We start from the raw sequence: 24,224 nt of genomic DNA, 5'->3' as shown, positions 1-24,224 counted from the left end.
AAAAAGCAGAACAGGTACCACACTCCAGTTAGGATAAAAGTTACAGGTACCATCAGCTTCTGTCGCCATTCAAGTATGTTTTGAACTCACATGAAAAGGATCAGGAGTTTTCACACACAAATCACCTTCTCCACCCCTTACCCCAATGAGACAGAAGCATTTCTGCTTGGATAGTATATTAGAAATGAGGGCACCAATTACCTAAGAAAGGGAGAAACAAAAGAAGAAAGGAGTGCCAGCATCTTCACAAAAAGAAGCTGAGCAGATTTTAGCTTTTCTCCAGCTCAGCACATCCAGATTTGAGTTCCCAGCTGTACACACCCAAAGTACTAAATCCTGGAACCCAGAGTGACTGTTTATAACAACTCTGCCTCTTAGAGGCCCTCCCTTATTTGGCACTAGACAGCTTTGGTCTCCTGACTCAAGTGCTGTCAGAGCAGCAATCGTTTTGCTCATGGCCTTACAATTATGAGGCTGTAGACGCAGGCATTTGTTACTACAGCTTACTATTGTTCTTACCACTGTGGGGCTGGCCGCTTTATTTCCCAGTGAAACCCTCTCAAAACTCACTGCAATGATTGTTTTTAAGTTCTTAGCTACCAAATAGTGAATTTATATTCCGGTCTTGAAGTTCTACCACGACCTCCAAATTTGATTTGCAAGCAGACAGTTCCAACTTAAAACACATCAGGACCCAGAGGAGGGCCAAATATAGACACTTGTCACAACCCAAAGACGTGATAAACATTCACCAACTGATCAAGCGTCTCTGAACATCTTAGCGCTCAGAGACAAGAGAAGTTTGTAATTTCCTTCATACCATGTCCTGTTCCCCACCACACAGAGAAGGGAACATTCAGGTAAGAGACTTCCACCTCATGCCTTCAGGCCAAAAGCTGGCACACAGTTGCACCCACCTCCAATTAGACGGAGGTAGCTGTCGTTGGTCAGAATGGCTTCAGCATGAAAGACCAAGATGGGGATCCGCCGGCAGCCGCCACCAGTCCACTTGATACACGGATGATCCCTGAAATGGCAAGATCTTATAAGCAACTGCTGAGCCTCATGCACGCAGCAGCTACTTACAGCGAGGACACAGCAATTCTCCGTGCTTGCCCATGCTTGCCCACCCAGCCTGCGGGCAGGACACAGGCAAACACGCTGTAGGAAAATAACAGAAGATTGTAAACACACTCAAGCGACGTGCAGCTGAGATGTAGAAAAGCACATGTATCATTCTAATTGTTGTCTATCCTTGTGCATTTGACAAGTACAACATATGTGTTCAGACAACACAGGCCGGTGATAAGACTTAGAGGCACGCTATCAAACACACTTGAGAATCCTGCCCTGCTCCGGGAAAGATCAAAGCACAGTGGTAAACTACACCTGTGCAAACCCCTGAAAAAACAGGCACCAACAGCAGGTTCGGTGATGCTCTAGCACGGCCCGAGCTCCACGGTGCCTGTGTCCCTACTTGTATGTCCCTGTCCTGGTGCTGCGTTGGGGATCCTCTGGTCGGCAAGGTAACAAAAACAAATTTACTCTTTGCATTTCAGCCATGGTTTTATGGTTGTTCCTGTGCCCTGCCTGTGCTGACTCACACATTTGGTGTAGTCGGTAGGACCAGGAATAAGCATGCCATGGCTGGCAAAAAAGTCAGAGACTAGAGAGGCCACGACAGTGACTCTCCATATTCTGGGATGGCCCAGTTTTGAGCACTGGACCCCTGTGGCCACTTTCCCGCCTACATTGTTTCCGCCAGAAGCATGGTCTGAAATAGATGATAGGGTGATGGTTACCCCCTAGACAACTGAAACAGCTATGTGCAGATTGCCATGGAAAGCACCATCAGATTCTTCTCACAAATTAGCAGGAAAATTGGGACGCTTACTGGTCTTAGAGCTCTTGACTGTGAAGTTGTCACATTATGGAGTAAAACGGGAGAAGTGGAAAAGGCAGTCGAGACTTTACAAGACGCAAAGGCGATTGCACAAAAAGTAATTACTACTCGAGCAGAGTGGTGCTACGGTTGCAATTACTGTAGAACGGTTGATAGCGCATACTGCTAATGAACAGGGGCGGGAGGAGTGAGTGAGTGGCTGTGTGGTGCTTAGTTGTCAGCTGGAGTTAAACCACAGCAGTCCTTTTTGGCACCCAACGTGGGGCATGAAGGGTTCAAGATAATGACACGTTTGATTGGCACGTGCTAGATTGAATTTATAGTTATTGCTGTTTAGCTGTTAACAGGCAGGCTTCTGTGCTTGCCATGGGGCTTGCTTGCCTCACTGTATGTTAGAGTCTAGGGTGCATTCATGGCTGCTTGCCGTCCTGCTTATCATCTTACTCTGCTGTGCCTGGTAGAAGTATCAAAACATAGCTTTTGAGAGGAGGGCCTGTCTCACTAAAACCCTTGATTATACTAGCACTCACGAATGCTACAGGTAACGTAGGCGTCCTAGAAAACACCTTGAAGGAAATTGGGGCTTTAACTTCAGGATCATCTGTGTGGGTGGTGGATAAAGGAAAGCGGGCAAAACCAAAAGGAGTTACATCACGGGTGATGAGGAAACAAACACGGAATGATCTTGTATGAGCTGGTATCCCACGATCAGAAATAGATGGGATCACAACATCAGAAATGTTTTGCCGATGGCAAAAGTTAGCACCTACCTGAAAAAGCCGACTGCCCCTGGCCCTACTGCCAACTCCATGCCCACTCTCCATCCCCACCTGCTACCTCAAGGTAATGCACTACCTGGCAAATGCCAAAACAGCAGAAATGAAGGTTTGGCAGGTCTCCCAAAATTGTTGAATCCTACTTGGCCTGTTCAAAAACCAGATGGCATTTAGAGAATAAACGTAGATTATAGAGAATTGAATAAAGTCACCCCCCCACACTTGCAGTTACAGTACCAGATGTGGTTACCCTTTTAGGAAAAAAAAAAAATCAGCAAAAATTCACAACCCTGGAAGGTGGTGACAGATCTTCCTAATACCTTCCTTTGAATAGCCATTATGTATTTATAAAGCATGCGCACATAATTGTACTATCTGTATGTAGCTACATTTAGGGGCATTATATAGGCCACAGGAAAAGATAAAATGGGGTCAGTGGGCCTTGAATACCTAGCAGGTTGATCACATGGGCTCCCTGCCCCTGTCAAGGGGGTGGTGATATGTGTTCACTGCTGTGGAGACAGTGTCAGGACTGTTTTTTGCTAAACCTACCAAATACGCTAATTAACATAGCACAATTGAAGCATTACAACAACTCATTCTCTCCCAAAATATTAACTACAGGGGAAATGAAATTATTTACACTGACAGATTACGTGGTGGGACTGGCACCGATTAGTCTAGTAGCGAAGATTCATATAATAATCCCCAAGAATGCAGTATGGTTCTGTACCCCAACTTCTCCTCTTATTTTACGTCCTTTGTTGACCTCGGATTCTCGAGTTCCTGTACTTCAGGTATCTTCAACAAATACCTGTGCCTTATCTAGAGGAGATAGCATTGGAACGGTGTTATTGGTGTCGCAAACCCAACATCGAATTGAAGTTCAACCTGAAAAAGCGCAAGTCGTACGTAGCTCTTCAATCTGCGTGGGCAATTACCCCACATCAGGTCATCAAACCCAGAGCAACATTAGCTGAAAGAGCTGGAGCAATGGCACACGTATTACTGGAAGGGGATGACAGTTCTCTTTTCCTCCCTTATCACAGGTTGGCTCATTGTGCTTTGTAGTCTGGTACTGCAAGCACAAGCCCTGGATACACGTTTGCAAGACCAACATGTAAATACTTGGATTTGATTGGCCTCTAGCGTAACTAAGTCATCTGCCTTTTGAATGGAGGGAAGATTAACAGCTGCAGATCTCGACAGCGTGTTTCCTTGGCGTGCCAACCTCAGTAGCTGTATTACAGAATTATACTATGCTAAGTGGTTTTTATATTAATGTTCGTCATTGCTGGTTTTTCCCTGAGTAGGTAACAGCCGAACGCCAAGGAATATTACCAAAAATCAATTGTTGGTGGACTGTCTCCTTCGATACCATAAACACTGCTCCGATTTTGAAGGCATGTGTTGCTTCAACATAACTGATGAACCAGCCAGCATAGAGGATGACATTCAACATCTCCCGGGCTTAAAGTATCAAATGAAACAATCTACCTGACTGGCTGAGTGGTTTAGTTCCCTGACAGGATAACTGGGACACCTGAATCAAAGCATTATTGTAGGGATATGTTTATTACGTGCCTCTGTAAATTACCCTGCCCTACCTCCCGCAAGCCTAAACACCTCCAGCTTTGCCAGCCCCAGCAGAAGTGGTCCCTTGAATGAGGGGGTAGAAAGTGGGAAAATAACAGAAGATTGGTGAGGAGGATTGTAAACACACTCAAGCAACTTGCAGCTGAGGTGTAGAAAAGCACATGTATCATTCTAATTGTTGTCTATCCTTGTGCATTTGACAAGTACAACATATGTGTTCAGACAACACAGGCCGGTGATAAGACTTAGAGGCACCCTATCGAACACACTTGAGAATCCTGCCCTGCTCTGGGAAAGATCAAAGCACAGTGGTAAACTACATCTATGCGAATCCCTGAAAAAACAGGCACAAACAGCGGGTTTGGTGATGCTCTAGCACAGACTGAGCTCCACAGTGCCTGTGTCTCTGTCTTGGCACTGCTTTGGAGATCCCTCGGTTGGTGAGGTAACAAAAATAGATTTACTCTTTGCATTTCAGCCATGGTTTTGTGGTTGTTCCTGTGCCCTGCCTGTGCTGACTCACACACACGTGCTAGGTATCCTTGGTACTCCTCAGCTATAAAGGGAATCTTGCAGATCATCCTCTAGGTTGGTCTTGTCAGTCTAAGTCAGAGTTCTGTTTAATTTGTATTTATTTTACTGAGTGTAATTTGGGAGAAACTCCATGAATTTTCACAGCTACAGTTCTCTGGATTGATAGCCTGAAAACAAGATCTATAATTCAGGATAAACCATAATTGCCGGTATCCACACAACCAGACCTTACAATGCAGGTTCCAGTCTCCAATTTAAGAACTGCAAATCAGTGCATGCTGCCTGGTTGTAATCCTGGGCTCTAAAGTGCACCAAAAGGCACTCATGCAGAGTTTGAGAGACTAGAACTGACTTCGCTCAACACAACAGATAAATTTGTGTGTTCTTCCTTTTTAATTTCTGCAAGATGCAGTAGAATGCAAGCCCAGAATTCAACAACGATGTCCCCAGCCAGCCACTCAAGCTACAGGTTCCAAAATACAGTGATCAGTTTGGTCCAAAACAACAAGGCTACATTGGGAACTATCATCTCAGAGGAATTAAGGACACATAAAAAAAAAATTAAGATAAGTCATATAAAATCCTAAGTTCACAGAAAGAAAACCTGCCAGCCTCCCTAAACAAATAAAACTCAGACTGCCTATTACTCACCGTGCAAGGAGATGGAACCATGAAAAAGTTAACAGAAAACAGATACTGAGGGGTTGGAGAGACATCTCTATCTACACAGACAAGAAGAAATATACAGACTGGCAGAGACGTACATTGTACAGGCAAATGCTTATGTGTAAGATCATTGTCTGACAAAGGTTTGGAGAAACTACACAAGGCAAAACGCTTTCTGCGCTTAGAACACAGGAACAGAGATAGATGCTAGGACATTCCGATGCTAGGACAAGTAAATACTCATAAGTGTAACCTTAGTCCTCTTAACCAAGTTATTACCATTATCATCCAGACAAATTTACTTCACAGCACCCCATCTGCTTCCATCACCTCTAAAGCAATTTTTTAAAAAAAAAAAAAAAAAAATCAACTACTGAGATTAGTTGAGCTTCTGAAAGGGTCCCTTTCCCTGAGCTTCTCAGGTCCCTTTCAGGTCCCTGAAAGGGACCTGAGAAGCTTCCAGAATTTACACTATAGGCCAGAGCCTTACATAAGTGGGAAATGAGCCGAGGCAAAAGGAGAGGAGTTTATGTTAAGCCTGTCCTGAGGATTTGCAGTAAGGCTCAATCCTCCAGGTGACAGTCATTCATTCCTAGCATGACCCTTGGTCACGTGATGCAGAAACACACTTACCATTACATTCTAGGTGAAGGCAGTTCTGAATCTTTCTATACATGAGGGTCTGGCAACTCCAAGCCAACTACTTGGTAGGAAGCAACATTCCTCTAAATGCCTTAAGTCACTGCAGTTTGCAGCTGGGCACTAAGTCACAATACCCACCCAAAAGAAAACAAACACAACATATTAAAGTAGGTCCAGCTGAAACAGAAAAGGGATTCCACTCTGGGAAAGAATAAGGGAGCAACTCCTTCACAAGCAAAGATAAAAGAAGTTACTAAACAGAGATGGAACAAACACGCACTAGTAAGTAGTAAGAACTCTAAGAGTTAAGTTCTCACAAGACAGTTTTTAAAAAAGGACATAAAACATTGTATATCAGTCTACTGTACAGTAGATTTCCATCTCTGCAGCAAAGCAAAAACTAAACAAAAACCTAAACAAACAACAAGAAAGGATATTTATTTCCTTCACTTTCTTAATTATCATCAAGAAAGTTCCTAGCTTAGGAACATGTCAGGAAAAGATCAATGAAACTACAGATTTTCAAGTAACCAAGGAAGAGCTGCATCTCCAGCTCTGATGAATATAGCGGTCTTCTAGGCTACAAATATAGGTAGCCTGCCTCAACAGGCTTGAGGCCCAAACCAACCACTTTCTGCTTTACAGGTAGGAGGAGGGTAAGGAATGCAACTGTTTTTTCAGATTAGCACAAATCCTGTAGGAAGCACAGTGAAATAGAGACAGTTAAGAGGTTTTTTTCCTACTTACTCCAGCCCGTCTACATCTTCCTCCTCCTCTTCCTCTGAGGATGAGCCGGTTTCCTCCAGATCTCGAGCCATCCCAATGGGCATTTCCTCTGCGAGTTTTCATACAGCCCAGTCTCAGTAGCCTCTGAGACTCCTTACTGCAGATTCAAGGGATCTTGCAAGAGCAGTTACCTGCAAATAAGGATTAAAAGCATGAATGCGGAGCTGACCAGGACAGCAAGAGGACTGAAGTAACTTAACTCCCACCTCCTGTCAATATATATTTCTCACAGGACTATCAACAAGCTTGTTACAGGCTGTAAATCACCTCCTAGCCCGGGGAGCGCAGGACGAAGCATCACCTCCCAGCAGAATATTCCACACCTACCCGTGAGAGTTATTCAGGCGCTTACCACTGAAGCGCGTCCCTGCCCTGCCCTGCCCTGCCCTGCCCCGCCCCGCCTCCGGCCGCAGAACCGCACCACGCTGGCCAGGCCCGCACCAGCGGGAAACGCCGGCTTCCCCCCGGCGCCGAGACTCCCGCACTGCCAGGCTCAGCCGGACTCTGTAACGCCTCCACCGACCCAGCAACAGCCCTCCGGCCGGGCCGCACCCGGAGAGACGGCTGGGGCCCGGCCTACCCCGCGGCGGCGGGGCCCGACAGCCTGCGGCGGCCCCCAGAGAAGCGGGAGCGGCGAGGAGCGCCTGAGGGGCCGCAACTCCCGCCCCGGGGCCACCGGCCAGCTGCCCTTCGCGCCGCGACAGCAGCTCCTCCAGCCCTCTGCTCGCCATACCTGCTCCCGCATAGTCGGGGCGGGCGAACTCGGCGGCCGAACACTCCCGGCCCCTCCCGCCGCTTCCCCGTTACTACAACAACCGACGGGCAGCGGGCCCGCCCCGTCCCGTCCCCACCGCGCAGGCGCCCCCGCCGGCCCCAATGCGCAGACGCAACAGCCCGGCCCGTTCCCACCCGACCGCCGCTGCTTCCCCCTCCTCCCGCCTGGCGGGCGGGGCCAAAGGGGGCGGCACCGCTTCCTGGGCGGTGAGCGTTTTGATTGGCGGTGGAGACCCACACGGCGGCGTGGTGCGCGGGTGGGGCGGCGTGCCCGCGGCCAATCGGAGTGCTAGGCGGCGGCGCGCGCTGAGGGAGCGGCCGGGCGCGGGAGGGGCCCCGCTGGGAGAGCGCGGCCGGTAACGGGGGACGCCGGGCGGTGGCCGCGGCCCGGTCCTTGCGGGCAGGTTTCGTGCCGGCCGGGAGGATGAGCCGGTTCCTGAACGTGCTGCGCAGCTGGCTGGTGATGGTGTCGGTCATCGCCGCCGGGAACACCCTGCAGAGCTTCCGCGACCACGGCTTCCTCTCGGAGAAGCTGTACACCGCCAGCCCCGGCCTCGGTAAGGGCCGCGCCGGGCGCCGCGAGGCCTGGAGGTCGCCTTCCAGCCCTGGGCCTTGGGCCCTCCTCCTGGCTCCCCCTCAGCGGCTGCTCTCGGGCCCCGGAGCCGCCCGCTGCTTCGGTGTGCGCCTCCCCGGCGGGGATGGGGGGGTGGCAAGCGGGGCTGTAGGTGGTCTCCACGTGCTCCCCCCTTCTTTGCACAGTGAACGGGCTCCAGGCTCGGACCTTCGGCGTCTGGACGCTGCTGTCATCGGTGATCCGCTGTCTCTGCGCCATCGACATCCGCAATAGAACGTATGTAAAGGAGCACCCGGGAAATCCTTCGGTTTCCTCGCTATTTGCGACCCGAGCAGCTAGCTTAGGGGGCAGCGTGGCGGAGGTGGGGAATCAAAAGCTTCTTCTGAACTTTCTATAGGGTTGGAAGCATTCCCCTGAAAAAGCTTAAATAGCAGTGTGGGATTTGTGTTAACTGCTGCTCCCTTCTGCCTCTGTGGGGAGAACCTGCGTGTTTGAGTTAGGTTTCTTAGCTCAGGCAGAAACTGGTAGATCTGAGAGAACTTCTATGCCACAAATTTCTGAGCTCCATCTTGGAAAGCGTCTTCTATTGGCATTGCTGCCCTGTTGACATTAAGCAGTTGCCAACACTGTGGTCTGACTGATGCTCCGTACTTCTTTTTCTATGATAGCTCAGCTAAAGACTGCGGCAGGTTGAGAGGCCCCTTGCAGTGGTCTTAACCCGCTGCCGTCTTCCATACACTCTTAGCTGGGGCTGAGGACAGGGGCTGAGGACAAGGCCTGAGGTGCGGCCTGATGCTGTGGTGGGAGGCAGGCCGTTTCTCCCTATGGCAACAGAAGTATTTCTGAGGGGGATTTCCAAGCAGGGTGACTCTGGGTCTGTGCTAGACAAAGCCTGTGTTGGAGGTTGCGAGAACTCACTCTTTTGTCACCACCTCCCCCAGCCCTGCAGCAGAAGTCACTGTTCACCTGGCAGTGTGTCCTGGGATTGCCTAGGCTTGTCTGTGGTAGAATTATCTGTTTTTAAGGGGTGGTGGCAATGCCAATTACCATGAAGCCAGTTGTTTCTTAGAAGGACTCTTCCGTCTTGCATCTCTTCGACCTGCTCCCTTTCCACAGCTATGGCCCCTAGAGGGTAGCAGAGCACAGCTGGGAACATGTGTTGGGTGATGCAGCCTGGAAGCAGCCAAGTCCTGTCGCCCTAGTTCTCGTCTCATCCAGTTCTCGCCCTCTTTTTTGTGTGCACACATGGTTCTCGCTTCACTGGTGCCTATCCTCGCCCTCCTCTCTTCACCTGCCTTCAGGCCAGATAACGCCTGTGACTTTCAGTGCACCATTGAACACACTGCTCCGTTGTCCTCTCAGTTGTTGCCCAGGGAGCTTTTGCGCCTTGCCAGGCAAAGGACCAAGTGACCTCTGTGCTGCCCCAGTGAGGACAAACGGGGCAGCGTGCACGTTTGCCTCTTCCACTCAGCAATGCTCGTGCCTATACTAGGAGCTATATGATAACCTGCTTCTTTCTGCTCTCCAACAGCCTCTATTACATCACGCTCTTCACCTTCTTTTTGGCCCTCGTTCACTTCCTCTCTGAGGTCTACATTTACCACACTGCAGCCTTGACAATTGGAGTTATGGCACCCCTCATGGTAGCAAGTAAGTAGAATTCTACATCGTCCCCTGACAAACTCTCATTGGAGCTATGACACCCCCCAGAAAAACTCTCTATGGGGCTATAAGCTAAGGGCAGAGGGAGGATGGTGGGAAGGAATGTCTCATCTCCTCATCTCCTGTCCAGCATTTTCTACACAACTCATGCTCTATCTCCATCACAGGTTTCTCCATCCTGGGGATGTTGATTGGGCTGCAGTACCTGGAGGTAGAAGCACTGTCACAAAACAAGAAGAAAAACTGAAGCTGAGGGCTCTGTGTAGGTCAGTGTTGTCTCCTATCTTTAGTGCCAAACTTCACTAAAGCTCGGCTCAACTTCTCCAGGACACAGTTCCACTGGTGGATCAATGTTGGACTCTGTCAATCATTCTTCATTACCAAGCATGTTTTCTTGTTCAGGCAACACTTCAACTGACTGATGTCAAAGAGCAAGTCCCAGAGGAGTTTGTGTCAAAGCTTGCAGAGGGCAGCTGGTGATTGCCTCCCTGAAGGACAGCAGCAATGTCTCAGGCATGCCCAGTGCACTAAGGACTTCTCTCCAAGTGTACCTGTGGGGAGAAGGTGTAGAGCTACCCAGGACCACTGAACACTTTGGACCAGAAAGAGAGAATGCGTGCTGCCCCTGGCACTGCTGTGTAATTGCATGCGTGTGTTCCTCAGGGACCATTTCTAATAAATGATGGAAAACTGCAGGGTGCTGTGTCTGTCTTTCTGATACACAGCAGCGGGTAGAGGACGTACAACCTCAGAGCAAACAGCAGTTTCTACTGTATGTTGCAGGATAAATCATAAACACATGTACTAGCTAAGAAACTCACTGCTGGCAATGCCCTCCTTTTGTAGGAAGGATAGACTTCAGTTACAGAAGTGAAATTCCCACCCATGGGGTCACCTTGAGAGAACTTTCAGGACCACCTTAGGTCTCCGTTGACCTGGTTTTCATACCATTGGCCTTATCTGGGAGAAGTTTTCTGGCCTGGCTCTGTATTACCTTGTGTTGATCCAGTCTCAGTGTAAGGTAAGCAGAAATAACTGAAACAAAGGCTGCATAGAAAAAGACACAGTTGGAAAAATGCCTTGTTAAACCAAACAGTCCTCTTCCTCCAGGAGTGGGTCAGGCTATCATAATACTTCTGTTTTGTTATGTGCTTATATTACAAGTGGCAGCTGAGTCCCATCAGTCAAGTACACGGATATAATTGTCACTTTTGCTTCTGGTTCCTTTCCAGAAATGGGGTACGTTATCTCAGTCCTCACCATGCTGAGGCATTGCCAGGTAGCTCTCACTCGAGGCCAGGACTCACCTGAACACTGGACTCTTCGTTCCACTGCCCTTCCTCAGGTCAGACAAGGAGCAAATAATCAGATCACTCTTCACTGACAACCTGTTTTGCTTAGACTAAGATCAAAAGATTTGACAACTGAGTGGGTTTTTCTGTCAACTTCATCTAGCCTCCAATAGCTCCTATATGGAGACCACCACACATGCAGTTAACTGCATAAGTGTTTTATTCTAAGTAGGATGTACGTCCATGGATACACAGAAGTATTTATTTCCTTTGTTTGGAAAACACTTTACTTTTCTTGTGGACTAGCAGCAGAATTACTTTTCTTGTTGCTGTCACACCAGTGAGGACAGCTAGTAGAATGTGCATGCTCTTCAAAACTGAATGGTTCCTATTAAAAGCCAGACAATATGGCTCATTTCCTCTGTATCTATAAATGCACCTTATCTTGTATTTTGCAGCCCTTTATGTTATCCATGCATTAAGAGTTATGAAAAGAACACAGAACTCATCTAGGGCTGCCTGTGTCTCACCTCTGTTAACAACATAACGATTGCATGTATCAAACACTCCATCCAAACTTCCTGAAACCTAAAATAAGAAAGAAAATGTCATATTAACAGCAGCCATTCAATACCAAGCTCAGCTCGTTCAGTCGTACTTAAAAATCCAACAACAATGAGCATGGCAGTAGGCTATGGGTGCAATCAGATTTGAGTTGTTTAGGTTTCAGGAGGTGAGGAACCGACTTCCAACCACAGATTGTAAAATCCACTCTGCTAGCACCTGCCAGAGCTGTTGGCAGGAGGATGTTCTCTGCCATAACTGTACCCTATGTCCAACAGAGCCAATGCCAGCTGGCTCCAAGACAGGCTCACTGCTGGCCAAGGCCAAGCCCATAAGCAATGGTGGTAGCACCTCTGTGATAACATGTTTAAGGCCAGGTTGGATGAGGCTTTGAGCAACCTGATCTAATGGAAGGTGTCCCTGCCCATGGCAAGGGGGTTGGAACTAGCTGATCTATAAGGTCCTTTCCAACCCAAGCCGTTCTGTGATCTCTCCTTACAGCAAACCCACCTTTCCCTGACTCCTTCCCACAAAGTTCCAGGTCTGACTGCTCACATCACAGACACGGAGAGAGTTGTTGCAGTGCTTGCTTCCACAGCCTACTGGTGACAGCAAACTGCATGCATCTGTGAGCAAGGACTGAGTTACCTTTGCAGTGAGCTATAACTACAGAAGACAGAGAAAACAGAAGCAGGTTGCTTAAACCTAGGTGAAATAATTCCCAAAGCAGATGGGCAGAAGGACTGAAGGTAGGAAGGAAACAGCAGAATCTCCTAGCTAGGAAGATAATGCATGTGCAGAAGAAAGAGAGGAAAAACTAACAAGGGAGGAAAAGAGCACAACAGCAGCACTCAGCATAAAGATGATTTTTTTCATTCTGCAAAACATTTCAGGTTCTTAAGAGTCAGATGTAAACTGTTTCAACCGTTTAATATGAATGTGCCAGGTTTCATTGTAAACTTCAAATGTTTTTATTTTATGTAAAAACTTCAATTGAAAAGCCATTTTAGGTCCCCATCCTCAATCCCAAACTATCAAAGATAGGACTTGATTTTTTTTAATATGTCAAAAGACTGTAAAATTTCACCCAAAAAATGTTTCATCAAAAATGGTATATCAGAGAGAACTATTTTTATCCATTCCACCTGGTTGTGGTTTTTGTGTGCCCCCTGCCCCCCAATTACATATGCATAACTGCACGAGTATAAGGACACTTCCAGCAGTGGAAGGATGCTGGAAAGAAAGGAGAAGGGATACAAAGGTCTCTCTTTCTGTTTAGAAGATAAACAGCAGCATACAGCCGGACAATGTCTACAAAACACAAATGCTGGTAAGAGGTCTTCTCCTGTTCTCTGTTATAAAGTGGGAAGCTTCTACACTGGAGCAAATCCAGATTCCCATCATACTTAAAGTCTTCTCTGTGGCTGTGATGAGCAACACAGCTTTGGCTGGTTATCTCAATATAACATTCACAAAAGTTTTCATGTAGTGTTGAAACATGCAAAAGGCACTTTAACATTAAGGAGGAAGACAGTCCTCATCCCAGGGAGCTTGTGGTTTGACTCACTCCTGTTGCTGCTGCAGTGATGAGCTGGGCTTAGGCTGTAGCTTCAACACAAGCTGCAGAACTAGTCCTTGCCTCGAGGTAGAAGGAGGCATATTGGTATCTCTCAATTACTCCTAATACATAGGAACATCAGGACAACCTCTGTGAATTTTGAGCAGAGGTTTATCTACAGACTAAGAGTGCTTCATCTGGGACAGCCACGTAAATAAAACCAGAGCCAGCAGTGGCATATGCACTGCTTTGCACTTTGAGGCTTCTACCATCACCTGTGCAACACAGAGCATCGTGAGCACCAAGGTAGAGCAATCCCTCTTCCTGAGAGCCAGCTGAAAGCTCTTCCGGGGCTGCTGACAGGGTAAACATGGTCCAGCTTCTGCATTTCATGTCACAGCTTGCCCATGAGAGGAGGCACAGCCACATGCAGGATGCCACCCTCATGTGCTCAGGGCTAGCCTGGAACTATGGCTTTTCTCAGCATGTGTGCTTTTCCTTTTCCAAGCATACATGGTGGGATGGGGAGGAAGAAGTGGGTTTTCCCAACTTTTCCCCCCAAGCAGCAAAGTCTCCAAAACAGCAAGATGCAGAGGTGTAACTGAAGAGAACAACTCCCTTCTTGTTTTGCTCTTTCACACTCTCCGCAAGCAGTTCACTGGGCTCCTGCCCTGAGGCTGCCCACCATGTCATGGTCCGCATGTAACAGGAGGATAGTGTAGGTAGCTGTCCTGGTTTTAGCTGGGACCGGGTTAGCTCTTTTTTTTAGCAGCTAGAAGAGCTCCGTGTTTTGGTTTTACTCAGAGGCTCGCTCTGAGAGGAATGCTGATAGCAAGTTGATGTTTGTGGTTGATGTGAAACTCCAAGGACTTTTCAGTGTGCCGGAGTGCAGAAGCACGGCAGGATAAGGGGGGAGCATAGTTGGGACAAGGGGGACACGATTCCCCTTGTGATTTGTGGTGGAACTTAAGATTGAGGGCCAAACTGGCCAATTAGTATTCCATATCATGCAGCATCATGCCGAGTATAAAAGTGAGGGGCAGCCAGAGAGAAGGGCTTTTGCGCTTTGGCTCTTTTGCCGCTTTTGCTTTTTTGCGCTTTTGCTCTGTTGTTTTTCTTTCTTTTTCTCTCTCTCCCAGTACTTCCACTCTCAGAGTACTCTCTCTCTCTCTCTGCCCCTCTCTATTTCGGGGCCTCGCGTTCGTCCAGGATTGCAGCTTCAGGACGAGATGGGCTTCGCATACGAGGGGGTGGTGAGCATCTACACTGTGTATTAAATCATCTGTATTAAATTGTTCTTATCTCAACCCACGGGTTTCCCGTTTCTTCCTTAATTCTCTCCCTCATTCCTGGGGGTGGGGGAGGGGGAGTGACCGGCTGTGTGTGGGATTCGACCAAACCCACGACAGTAGCAAAGATGGGAATGAGGGGGGCTGCATCTCCCAGCTCTGCCACCCCTTCATTTCACAGCTTTGATTCCTCATGGACTACAGGATCATTGCGGGCTTCTGGCATCACTTTCTGCAAGTCAGAGAAAAACAATATGGTTAAGATCCTGGGTGGCCAGGCTGAGGCTTCAGAGAGACCAGCTGGCCAGAGGCCAGCTAATTCACAGCTTCCTGCTAGTGTGCAGAAATCCCCAAAGAAGAATCACCATCCTCAGAGAGCACACCTGGCTCCCTCCTCCTTCTCTAGACCCTTCTGCTGCCCAGACAAGGGGCACTGGGGAAGCAGAGCAAAGCAAGGGTCCCACTTTCCTTAAGCTACCTGCTGTAGTCCTCAGACAGGCCCAGGTATCAGCCTCACAACCAGCTCACTGAAGGCATTTCACTGTGACACAAGATCAGCCTCAAAGAGGTGAAGCTGCAGGGCCAGTTCCCTGGGCAAGGGAAGGAACGGAGACCTCCTCCTCCTCCATGCCACGGGGCAGCATCCTGTGCACCCTCATGAGGCTCAGGACAGCAACTAGCTCCTCTCTGTCCTGACTCTGGCAAGTTTGAGGGCCTCTTCAACTCCCAGACAGATTGCTGGTTCTGCTCATCTTCAAGTCTTTTCATCCCCACCCTCCACTCAGGGCTGGCACCCTCTGCCCCACTTGTTCCCTGTCCCCAGCCTGGACTTACAGCTGGGATAATTCCACAGAGTGCTACAGATAAGGCCTTCTTGAAAGTTCATTACTAATATCTTAAAGAGCCATAAGAAATAAGAGGCAAACATACACAATTTTCTTTCTGCATAAATCCTATAGAAGTCTGATTATTAGTCTGATTACTGGAACCCTCCTACAATTTCTTCCCTTAAGACAGAGGGAGCTGTAGAGTCATTTCCCGGAGGAAAAGCAAGGACAACTGACACTGCTGCCCAGTTATCACCCCATCCTGGCCTGCATGAAACAGCCAAACTTTCACAATTCCAGTTCAGCCTTCCTGGGTGGACCTTGATGAGCTTCTCTGCTGAGCCTTTCTGGGGTGTGTCAGGATTAGACCTGAGACTTCTCCTTCCCCCAAGGGATTTCAGATACCTCTCTTCAAGTTCTGACTCTGCTTACAGTAAGACACCCCAGTTGCTACCGATTCAGAAGACAGCATGCAGACTTCTAAGGGTAAATGCAGAGTCTCCCACAGCCTGTGCTCTAAGTTAACTCACTGTGGGGCAAGACTGACATCTGAGGCAGGAGTGAGAGGTGCAGGGAAAGAGGTTCATCTCCCCTGTGCAGTTCAAGAGAAGTCCAGGCAGCATGGAAGCAAGAGATCAGAAAACAGTTTCATTTCAAGTAGCCTCTTAAACAAACTGCAAGTGCAAAGGTTTTACAGAGGTCAGCAGCAATATCCCAAAGCAGAGGAATGAGATCAGGAAAGCTTCAAAGAGATGCCTGGAAGCGAAAGCCAGAAAGTGCAAAGGGTGCGTGAAGTAGTGCCAGAGACAGGAATAAGGGGAAAGCTGCATTTAGTCATGAGAAACTCCACCAGAACGCATCATGGAAGCATGCTGGCAGCCCTGACCGGGCTCCCCAAGCACCTCTGGGGTCTGAACACCACTCACCTGCTGTAGAGCTACAGGAACAGAGGAGGCCAGCCAGCCTGCAGGGCTCCACCGCCTTGGGAAAAGAGGGCTGCTCTCACAGCTGGGAGTCACAGCACTGCAAAAGGGCATGCAGACAGCCTGCCCATGGCTTTGGGGTAGGAGGAAAAGGCTGCTTGCCACATGGTAAGCACAGAAAGGGAGCAGGGAAGTTTGGGAAGCAGGGGATAGGGTACACAGTTTGTGCCTACTATGCAAAATTCCAGCAGTTTGTGGGTTTTTTTGGCAGTATTACACTAAAGATTAAGCATGCTACAGTTTGCAAAGGACTCGAATAAGCTACTGAGGTTGGATGCTTGCCCTAATGCCCTAAGCCAGCCTCTAAATCACACTGGCCTTGGGAGGAAAAAGCAACATGCTTTTGGGTATTCCACTGAGATTCAGACACATCTTTGCATCCAGGCAAACATACAATTAGCAAAAAAAGGTACTTGGCCCTGATTGAGTCCTGATTTATCCAGGACATGGTTTGAGAATTTCACACAGCAGAATTTCAGTCCTATTTTAAACAAATCCCTTGCTGTGGCTGTACACCTAAAGCAGGTCACTAGTCATCCAAAATTATCCACTCATCAGTGCTCAGCCCTGCAGGTAGCATAGCACTCCAGACAAAAGTTTTTAATTTTATTACAATTCAAAAACCAGGACAAAGTCTAAAACCACTTTACTCCCTACTCTCTGCTATCAAGAATAGGTTCCTCATGCACACACACGCACAAATTGAATTTATCTACCACTATGTAAGTGGCACAAAGTAGTCTCAAGTGCCCTGAACACACATTAATCAAATGTGTAGATTTCAAAGAGGCCTAGCAAAGCCCAATTTGAATGAAAAGACAGTCCTGCCATTTTGGAACTCTGCACTCTATATGATAGCTGCTTTCTTAAAAACCCACACAAGCTTTAAAGTATTTCCAAAGAAATGTTGCCTAAGACTGTTCTTGAACGCTTCACTCCTGAGTCAGAACAAACCATGGAACATCAGCAAAGATGCTTATTTCGTAATGCAAAGAAACAATGCAGGAAGGTCTGCACAGATGCTGGAAACCAGGAGCAGATGAGCACAGGCTGTACACAGCATATACACGAGTATAACATGTATGCTGAATCAACTGACACTGCTATGAAACCTTAAGGCACAATATTGGAATGGCTTCAGATGCATTTACAACAAAGGCAGCCCACAAAGAGACTCACTGTCATGTAAAGCAGGTGTTTGATCCAAGTGTCCTGAGGTACAGAAAGCTAACCCTGCTGACGCTCTGGGAACCGCGGCCGACAGAAGTGGGAGGATTGTTGGAACCACACTACAGCTTTACTAACAGATAACAAGTTATCCACAGTGCCATTAGGCCAACTTAGTTCTCACTACAAGCTCTAATTGCAACGTCTGTTTAATTCTAACTGCAAGCAGATAAGGGCACCGATAGAAGACAAACTGCTTGTGAACACAAGGCAGGTCCTGCAGGAAGAAGGGAAAACATCCTGCAGTGAGGACACAGTGGCCAAAAGCTCTGACAGGTAGCTGCTGAGAGGCTGTGATTCCTGGGCAAAGGGTCAAGGCTGATAAACACTGACTCTTCTCACTGAAGCTATGGCTTTGTATGTTGCTCTTTTTCCCGGCAAAGTCAATGGCTCAGACAGATTCTAGGCTTTCCATTTCATCACCAGAAGCCACTACTAGGTGAAAATGGAAGATCTTCCCCTGTGAGAATCAGCATGTGGGTTTTTCCCTTGTGTGTTCCTTAATACACTGGGAAATCAGGCAGTTCCACAGTCCTACTCTGCACCAAAGCCACTGAACAACTGAACATCCAGCTAAAAGTTTTGACAGGTTTTCATCAGATCCTTTCTACTTCTACACTAGGAAGAATGACAGCTTGTTAGGCCAATGCTCTGGATGATGGGCCCCCAAAGAAAACAACAAGGCAGCTGCCTACCTCCACCATGGGACTGCACCTCCATCAAGCCAAGACAGAGGAAGACCCACTGTCATCAAAAGGGCTACACAGCCAATGGCATAGTGTTTCAATGGGAAGTGTGAGGCCTGCACAACTCCACAGCTCTGCATCCTCTGGAAGCTCACATCTGACTGAGTGTCAGTCTGAGTGTCAGTGTTGTGATTCTATTGGCTGCTGTCCTTGCAGCAGCCATAGAATCACAAAATCATTTTGCTTGGAAAATACCTTTAAAGATCATCAAGTCCAACCATTAACCTAGCACTGCCAAGTCCACCACTAAACCATGTCCCTAAGTGTCGGAGAAGTCTTCTGGCTGCTGTATGGGTTGAATAGAAAGCACCTGTGTTTCGTTAAAACAGGTGCTGTGAGTCACGTTGGTCAGCCAGAAACCACGTGACCCATGGGTGGTTAAAGGTGGGGCACTCCCTCCTGGGAGGGGGCATTTCCCTCCTGGGTACTGGAGAGGTAGGAGCCCCTTAAGAGAGCGGTGACTTGGAGCTCTCCATTGGATAGATTTCTGATTGAGATAGTATTGAGATTAGAACAGCCTTCTGATTGTGAGATACATCGTAATCGAAACGACCATTTGGTTGCGATTCACTGTGAGAAGATACAGGCAGTTCCTGACACCTAAGCACCACACCTACACTTCTTTTAAATATCTCCAGGGATGGTGACTCAACCACTTCCCTGGGCTGCCTGGTCCAATGCTTGACAACCCTTTCAGTGAAGAAATTTTTCCTAATACCCAATCTAAACCTCCCCTGGCACAACTTGAGGCCATTTCCTCTTGTCCTATCACTTGGTACTTGGGAGAAGAGACTGACACCCATCTCGCTACGACCTCCTTTCAGGGAGTTGTATAAAGCGATAAGGTCTCCCCTCAACCTCCTTTTCTCCAAGCTAAACAACTCCCGTTCCCTCAGCCACTCCGCATAAGACTTGTGCTCTAGACCCTTCACCAGCTTCATTGTCCTTCCTGACACAGCTAGTGAGTGAGCCAGCTAGGGAAGGCATACTGCTGTATCTGTTGTCTGCAAACAGAGAAGGACTTGTGGGTGATGTGATGGTTGGAGGCTGTCTTGGGCATAGTGATCACAAAATGATAGAGTTTTCAGTTCTTGGAGAAGTAAGGAGAAGGCTCAGCAGAACTGCCACCTTGGACTTCCAGAGAGCAGACTTTGACCTGTTCAGGAGACTGGTTGACAAAGTGCTCTGATCCCTTAATCAGTCATCCCAAGGCCCTGAAATCTCTCTTGATTGCCCCTCAACTTCCTGTTGCAACTTCATCGCTGCCTACCTGAAAAATCAATAATGGATAATAATCTGAGGGCCATACCAGGGTAGGAAGCTTTCTCTTCACATCTTTAACCCAGGCCCCAGGGAAGCATCAAACTTCCCTAAGAAGTTTGCAGTCTGCATATTGCGCCTTCTGTTCTCTTCAGAAGGGAGTCTCCTATAACAATGACTTTTTTTTTTTCTTTATGGAAGCAGTTTTGATGCAGGGCTTATGCAGCGATGTGCCTGAGCCTCGCAGTGTCTATTTTGCAACTGGTAACGCTGGCAATTGTACCAAGCTAGGTCTGCTAACAAAAACAATATAAACTTCAGCCATCAAAAAAAGTACCAGTGTATCCCAGGCAGGCTTGCCCAGCTCATGCAGCTACAGCTTCTCGACTACTTGGTCCTAAATCAACACCGCATGTGTACCCTGCTAAAACTGCCACAGACTGCAGCATGGGGACAGCTTCAGAAGCACTCAGCCTGGAGTCAAATCTTTCTCTGCCCATGAGGCTCTTCCTCACACTTGCATCAAAGTGTGGCAGCTTCACACTCCCTGTAGCACGCACTCTAGTCTCAGCAGGACTAAGGCTGATTTTTCCAACAGACTCACTCTGCTTTTGCCTATTAGTCCTGTTGGCTGTGGCACTGTGATACACGCACTCAATGAACACCTTGAAAAGCAAAGGGTAGTGTTGTTAACTTCACAGATCAGCCAGTCAGTGAGAAGTAGAGGACAGTGAGTAATAAAGCATTATGCCCCAAGCAACAGCTGAGAAAATGCCAGGTGCCATTGAGATTCACAGATCAGCAAGCACACAGCTTTACACTTTTCAGGCATTCTTATGCCTAGAGGCATCAACCCAATGACTGTTATTGCTAGATGTTTTTAAACTTCCTTCTTGAAGTTGGCCATGCACCCTGTCTGTGATCAAAGCCAACTCTTCTACAGGGCTCCTTGTATCAGTTCCAGCCAAGAATCTGGACTGTAAAAGTAATGTCAGAGAATGCTTGCACCTCCTCTCCCCAGGAAATTACTCACAATTAAGTTGTCCATCTGCTACAGCACCAGGCTTTGCCTTGCTACACCTAGTTGAATCCCTATGCCCCTATCTGACGTGAGTCTGGTGGGATGTCTACTCTGTTCTTGAAAGCTATCTTGTCTTTCCTATCAGATGGGTACCCGAGAAGGCCAGAAAGATTCTCAGTACTCTACGGCCATTGCTGTCACTCCAGAAGTGCCATTGGCTTAGTGCCTGCGCTACCCATGAGTGTTCAGAGAAGCAGATTAGTGCGATTCTCCTACCTTTGCATATGAGCTAGTGAGCAGGAATGGGATTGATGGGGTTAGGGTTACAAGCTACAGTCCCGTAATCCATGATCTGATTGCTGTCTTGGAGTCTCTGCAACAACAGCCACAAGTCACCATCCCAGAAAAGATGGAGGCAAAGAGGGAGGGAAATGAAAAAGGGGAAAATAAAACAGAGGCACAGGCAAAGGAAGAAACCAGTAAAATCACCAAAGCATGTGTAAGGCAGCTGTGCCGAGTAGAAAGGTTCCAGTACCTGACTCCATCAGAGCTCTCCACAAAGGCAGCACACAATGCCCAAGCCCAGCTGGCTGCTCCCCTGAGCAAGGCATCTGTGTAGTCCCAGAACACCAGGTTCAGCCCACCTTCAGCTGGTCGAGCACCTGGAGTTGTCTGTTAAGCTTGAGAAGCACCCAGGTGAGCTCGGCCGTGTGGAGGCCACACTCAAGGGTGTGGTGGCGTGTCTGCCATGACCTCCTCAGAGCATGGCTCCTCAGGGGAAGGAGCTGCCCGTGAAGGTGTTGACTGACTGAGACCTGTTGCCTCACTCACATCCCTCTGGTTCTTAACCGCAGTCAGTTCTGGAGGCTTTTAGGATTATAGAAATGACACCTTTACCACCTTTGCTCTGGTCTCAACACCCTGCTCCCTCCAGCAGCAAGCTCTTACAATTATATTTATACTAAAAGATTTATATCAAAAATGGCTTAAGCAAAAATGTACAATTCATCTGGTGAGAGAAGTGTCTGACAAAGGGAAAGGCCCTTACTGCTACAAGGCATCATGTTCACTGCCAAGGGACCTTGATATTTCCAGGGCCTTCCACATACGTGTTATGAATTAACTCATGGTGCCACCAGCACCTCTCATTACAACCCTGCTGCCTCAGGGCTTGCGGACAATGGTTTGGCTTCACAATTTATTTTCTGCCTTTGACTTAAGCACTGTTGATTGAGGGATGCAAGCAGTTTGGTGTACATCAAAATAGACTGGTCTTTACTCCAGCTCAGATTAGCTAAGCGTGTTCCAGTCAGCTCCATTTACACCAGGATTCTGGTAAAGCAGTCATCTTCCAGCTTCGTCCCATAGACTATAGGCTGCTAAAACTCAGGCAAAGTTGTAAGCCTCAGAGCAGGAAAAGCAGGAACTCTTTAAGTTATGACAATGGAGGGGGATCACTTTACCCAAACTAGATAATTGTACAGGCTTTTCCCCTCTGTTATAGTCTAGAATTATAGTGCAAGAACTGCTCAAGGGAGTATCAATTCCTTTTACTTATCCTACCCTCTGCATTTGTGCTCAGGGAGTTCAGTAAAAATTAATAAAAAATAAAAATAACATTAAAAAGCATATATTTTGTAATAAAAAAAAAAAATCCACCTTCCTGAGCAGCTGGTTGGAGCAGAGATGCTTCTTGGACCTTATGGTCTCCCTCCAGATCAGACGGGTTAGATTATCTGGAGGAAGGCAGTACTGCCTTCTGAAAAGAGCTGACTTGAGCCAGCAGAGAACTGAGCTTATGCACTTTCCTAGTTTTAGTCGCTGATGGCTTCATGAACGTTGAGTGGTCTCTGCTAACGCCCTAGAAGAGGAGCCCAGAGCAATAAGGAAAAAAGCCTCAAACAACCACAATCCCTTCCCCTTCCCTGCAGGGCGAGCTTCTAAGAGTATCTGCTGCAATTATTATTACCAGAGGCCCTCTCCCACATGGAAACAGCTGCATTTATTGCACAGCATGCCCCAGGGGCATCATGCCCCGAGCTCTGGTGCACACATACAAACTAGCAGACTTGTCTGCAGCACGGCACAAAGTGCGGGGAGTGAGGCTGCTCAAGCCCTCATTTGGGCTTTGCCACCTAGCTTCCTCCAGTCCCATACCCTGAACCCCACTTGGCAGGTAAGGACAGGGAATAAGAGGAATACCCTGCCTCCCTAAGGGCCTGGAATAACAGTTACTCAGCTCTAAACAAGGGCAAAGCACTCGAGGGCTCAGTGCATTGTCAGGGGAGAACAGTGAGTGCAGTGCTGGCCTGCATCTGTCCCTAGCCGATACAAAAACGTGTGAAGCCCTGCAGACTCCCAGAGGACCAGAGCCTACAGATTCTGCGTGACATTAACAGTAAGCAAACAGAGGCCCCAGCAGCTGGTAGAGCTGGGATTACAGCCACCTGTCTGAAAATGCCAACAAGGAGCTTCGCCACAGGCTGGGCAAGAAGTGATGGGATAAGAGAAGAGAATCGCAGCTGCAATTATAACTCAGAAAGGGCCATCCCGGCTCCTAGAAAGGAGAGAGGTTGGGTGTTGTCCTGAGCTAACAGCAGGGGCACAGCAGGGATTGAAGTGGGGGTTACTCACGGTCTGTTCGTTATCCAAATTGGCCTGCTGTCTTCGGAGATCAGCCTTAATGAATGCTGGGACAGAGGAAGGGGGAGAGAGAGATGTGAAGGCAGTTAAGTCACCATGCAGAGCACAAATAAATTTCCCCAAGACTCAAAGGGGCAGCAGAGGCCCCAGAGGAGACAGGGACACGTTACAGCAAGCAAGGGAAACCACTGTCCTGGATGAGGCAGAAAGCACTTCTGAAATAGGCAGGATAGAGACTCCTTATTGCAGCATGTAGAAGGTGCATCTTTGAGATCTCAGCCAGCAGCCAGGGCAAGCAGCCTTCAATCATCTTTGTAACACAGACCAGATACTTAAAGAAGCACAGCAGCATCGCTATGGGACTGCTGTGTGGGTGTGCCCTTTTCTGCAGGCACCACTGCACACAAAAGCCCTTCAATCCAGATGCCAAGCCCAAGGGGAAGAATCATAGCAGAGGAACACTGAAAAATTTAATTACCTGTCATAACTGTCCCCAGGAACAGGAAGGAACAAAGAAAGAGGTTTCCTGCCTTTGTGCTAAAGTGATCCATGATTTGCCCTTGGCTGATGGTGAAGGCAATACCAAAAATCTACAAACAAACAAAGGCAGTGTCAAGCTGTACTGTTATTATAAAGCAGCCCAAACAGCTTCCCAGCTTTACTAAAGTAAGAGAGCATACAGGCCAGCCAAGCTGTTGGCCTAGTGAGGCTAAAGTTTGATTATAAACACATCCAGAGACATCTCCTTTCAGCTGATGGGAAGCCAGGTGACCCTTAAGGCTGGAATCTCATCTCTCACTGGAGAAGAGCCAGGTTCTAGGCTGTTAGGAACAATGTTGGAAAAGGCAAGGATGACTGGCATCCTGATGGGTTTTCCTAAGTAGAAACGGAATGGATGCCA

At 48.0% G+C, this 24,224-nt stretch overlaps 3 protein-coding genes across 3 annotated transcripts in view; 1 reads left to right on the top strand and 2 right to left on the bottom strand.

Moving 5' to 3' along the window:
• Positions 1-7,689, bottom strand: part of TTLL5 (tubulin tyrosine ligase like 5) — a 148,163-nt gene extending 140,474 nt beyond the window's left edge. The window contains 3 exon segments of the mRNA XM_086614127.1: positions 918-1,027; positions 6,865-7,034; positions 7,637-7,689. Coding sequence (XP_086470253.1) covers positions 918-1,027; positions 6,865-6,947 — 193 coding nt within the window. The 5' untranslated portion in view covers positions 6,948-7,034; positions 7,637-7,689.
• A 398-nt stretch (positions 7,690-8,087) lies between these two features.
• ERG28 (ergosterol biosynthesis 28 homolog) lies at positions 8,088-10,608 on the top strand. The gene is made up of 4 exons (XM_086613675.1): positions 8,088-8,234; positions 8,437-8,527; positions 9,783-9,901; positions 10,081-10,608. The coding sequence occupies exons 1-4, from the start codon at positions 8,102-8,104 to the stop codon at positions 10,158-10,160; spliced, it is 423 nt and encodes a 140-aa protein (XP_086469801.1). The 5' UTR covers positions 8,088-8,101; the 3' UTR covers positions 10,161-10,608.
• Positions 10,609-20,969: 10,361 nt separating this feature from the next.
• The window catches only part of FLVCR2 (FLVCR choline and putative heme transporter 2), a 32,461-nt gene continuing 29,206 nt past the window's right edge, over positions 20,970-24,224 (bottom strand). The window contains exons 8-10 of the mRNA XM_009987045.2: positions 23,802-23,913; positions 23,315-23,370; positions 20,970-21,053 (exon numbers count right to left, since the gene is read on the bottom strand). Coding sequence (XP_009985347.2) covers positions 20,970-21,053; positions 23,315-23,370; positions 23,802-23,913 — 252 coding nt within the window. The remainder of the gene's footprint in view (positions 21,054-23,314; positions 23,371-23,801; positions 23,914-24,224) is intronic.

This window comes from Tauraco erythrolophus, chromosome 6, assembly GCF_009769465.1.
Source record: "Tauraco erythrolophus isolate bTauEry1 chromosome 6, bTauEry1.pri, whole genome shotgun sequence".
NCBI classification, from domain to species: Eukaryota; Metazoa; Chordata; class Aves; order Musophagiformes; family Musophagidae; genus Tauraco; species Tauraco erythrolophus.
The sequence above is the reverse complement of the archived record's forward strand: the minus strand, read 5'-3'. Positions and strand labels throughout refer to the sequence as shown.

What these genes read in the sequence shown, in the direction of transcription:
- ERG28 (XM_086613675.1), top strand. Translation starts at nt 8,102, where the DNA reads ATGAGCCGGTTCCTGAACGTGCTGCGCAGCTGGCTGGTGATGGTGTCG. An exon ending in CACCGCCAGCCCCGGCCTCG is followed by an intron (nt 8,235 to 8,436) that starts GTAAGGGCCGCG and finishes TTCTTTGCACAG; the next exon opens with TGAACGGGCTCCAGGCTCGG. An exon ending in GGCACCCCTCATGGTAGCAA is followed by an intron (nt 9,902 to 10,080) that starts GTAAGTAGAATT and finishes TCTCCATCACAG; the next exon opens with GTTTCTCCATCCTGGGGATG.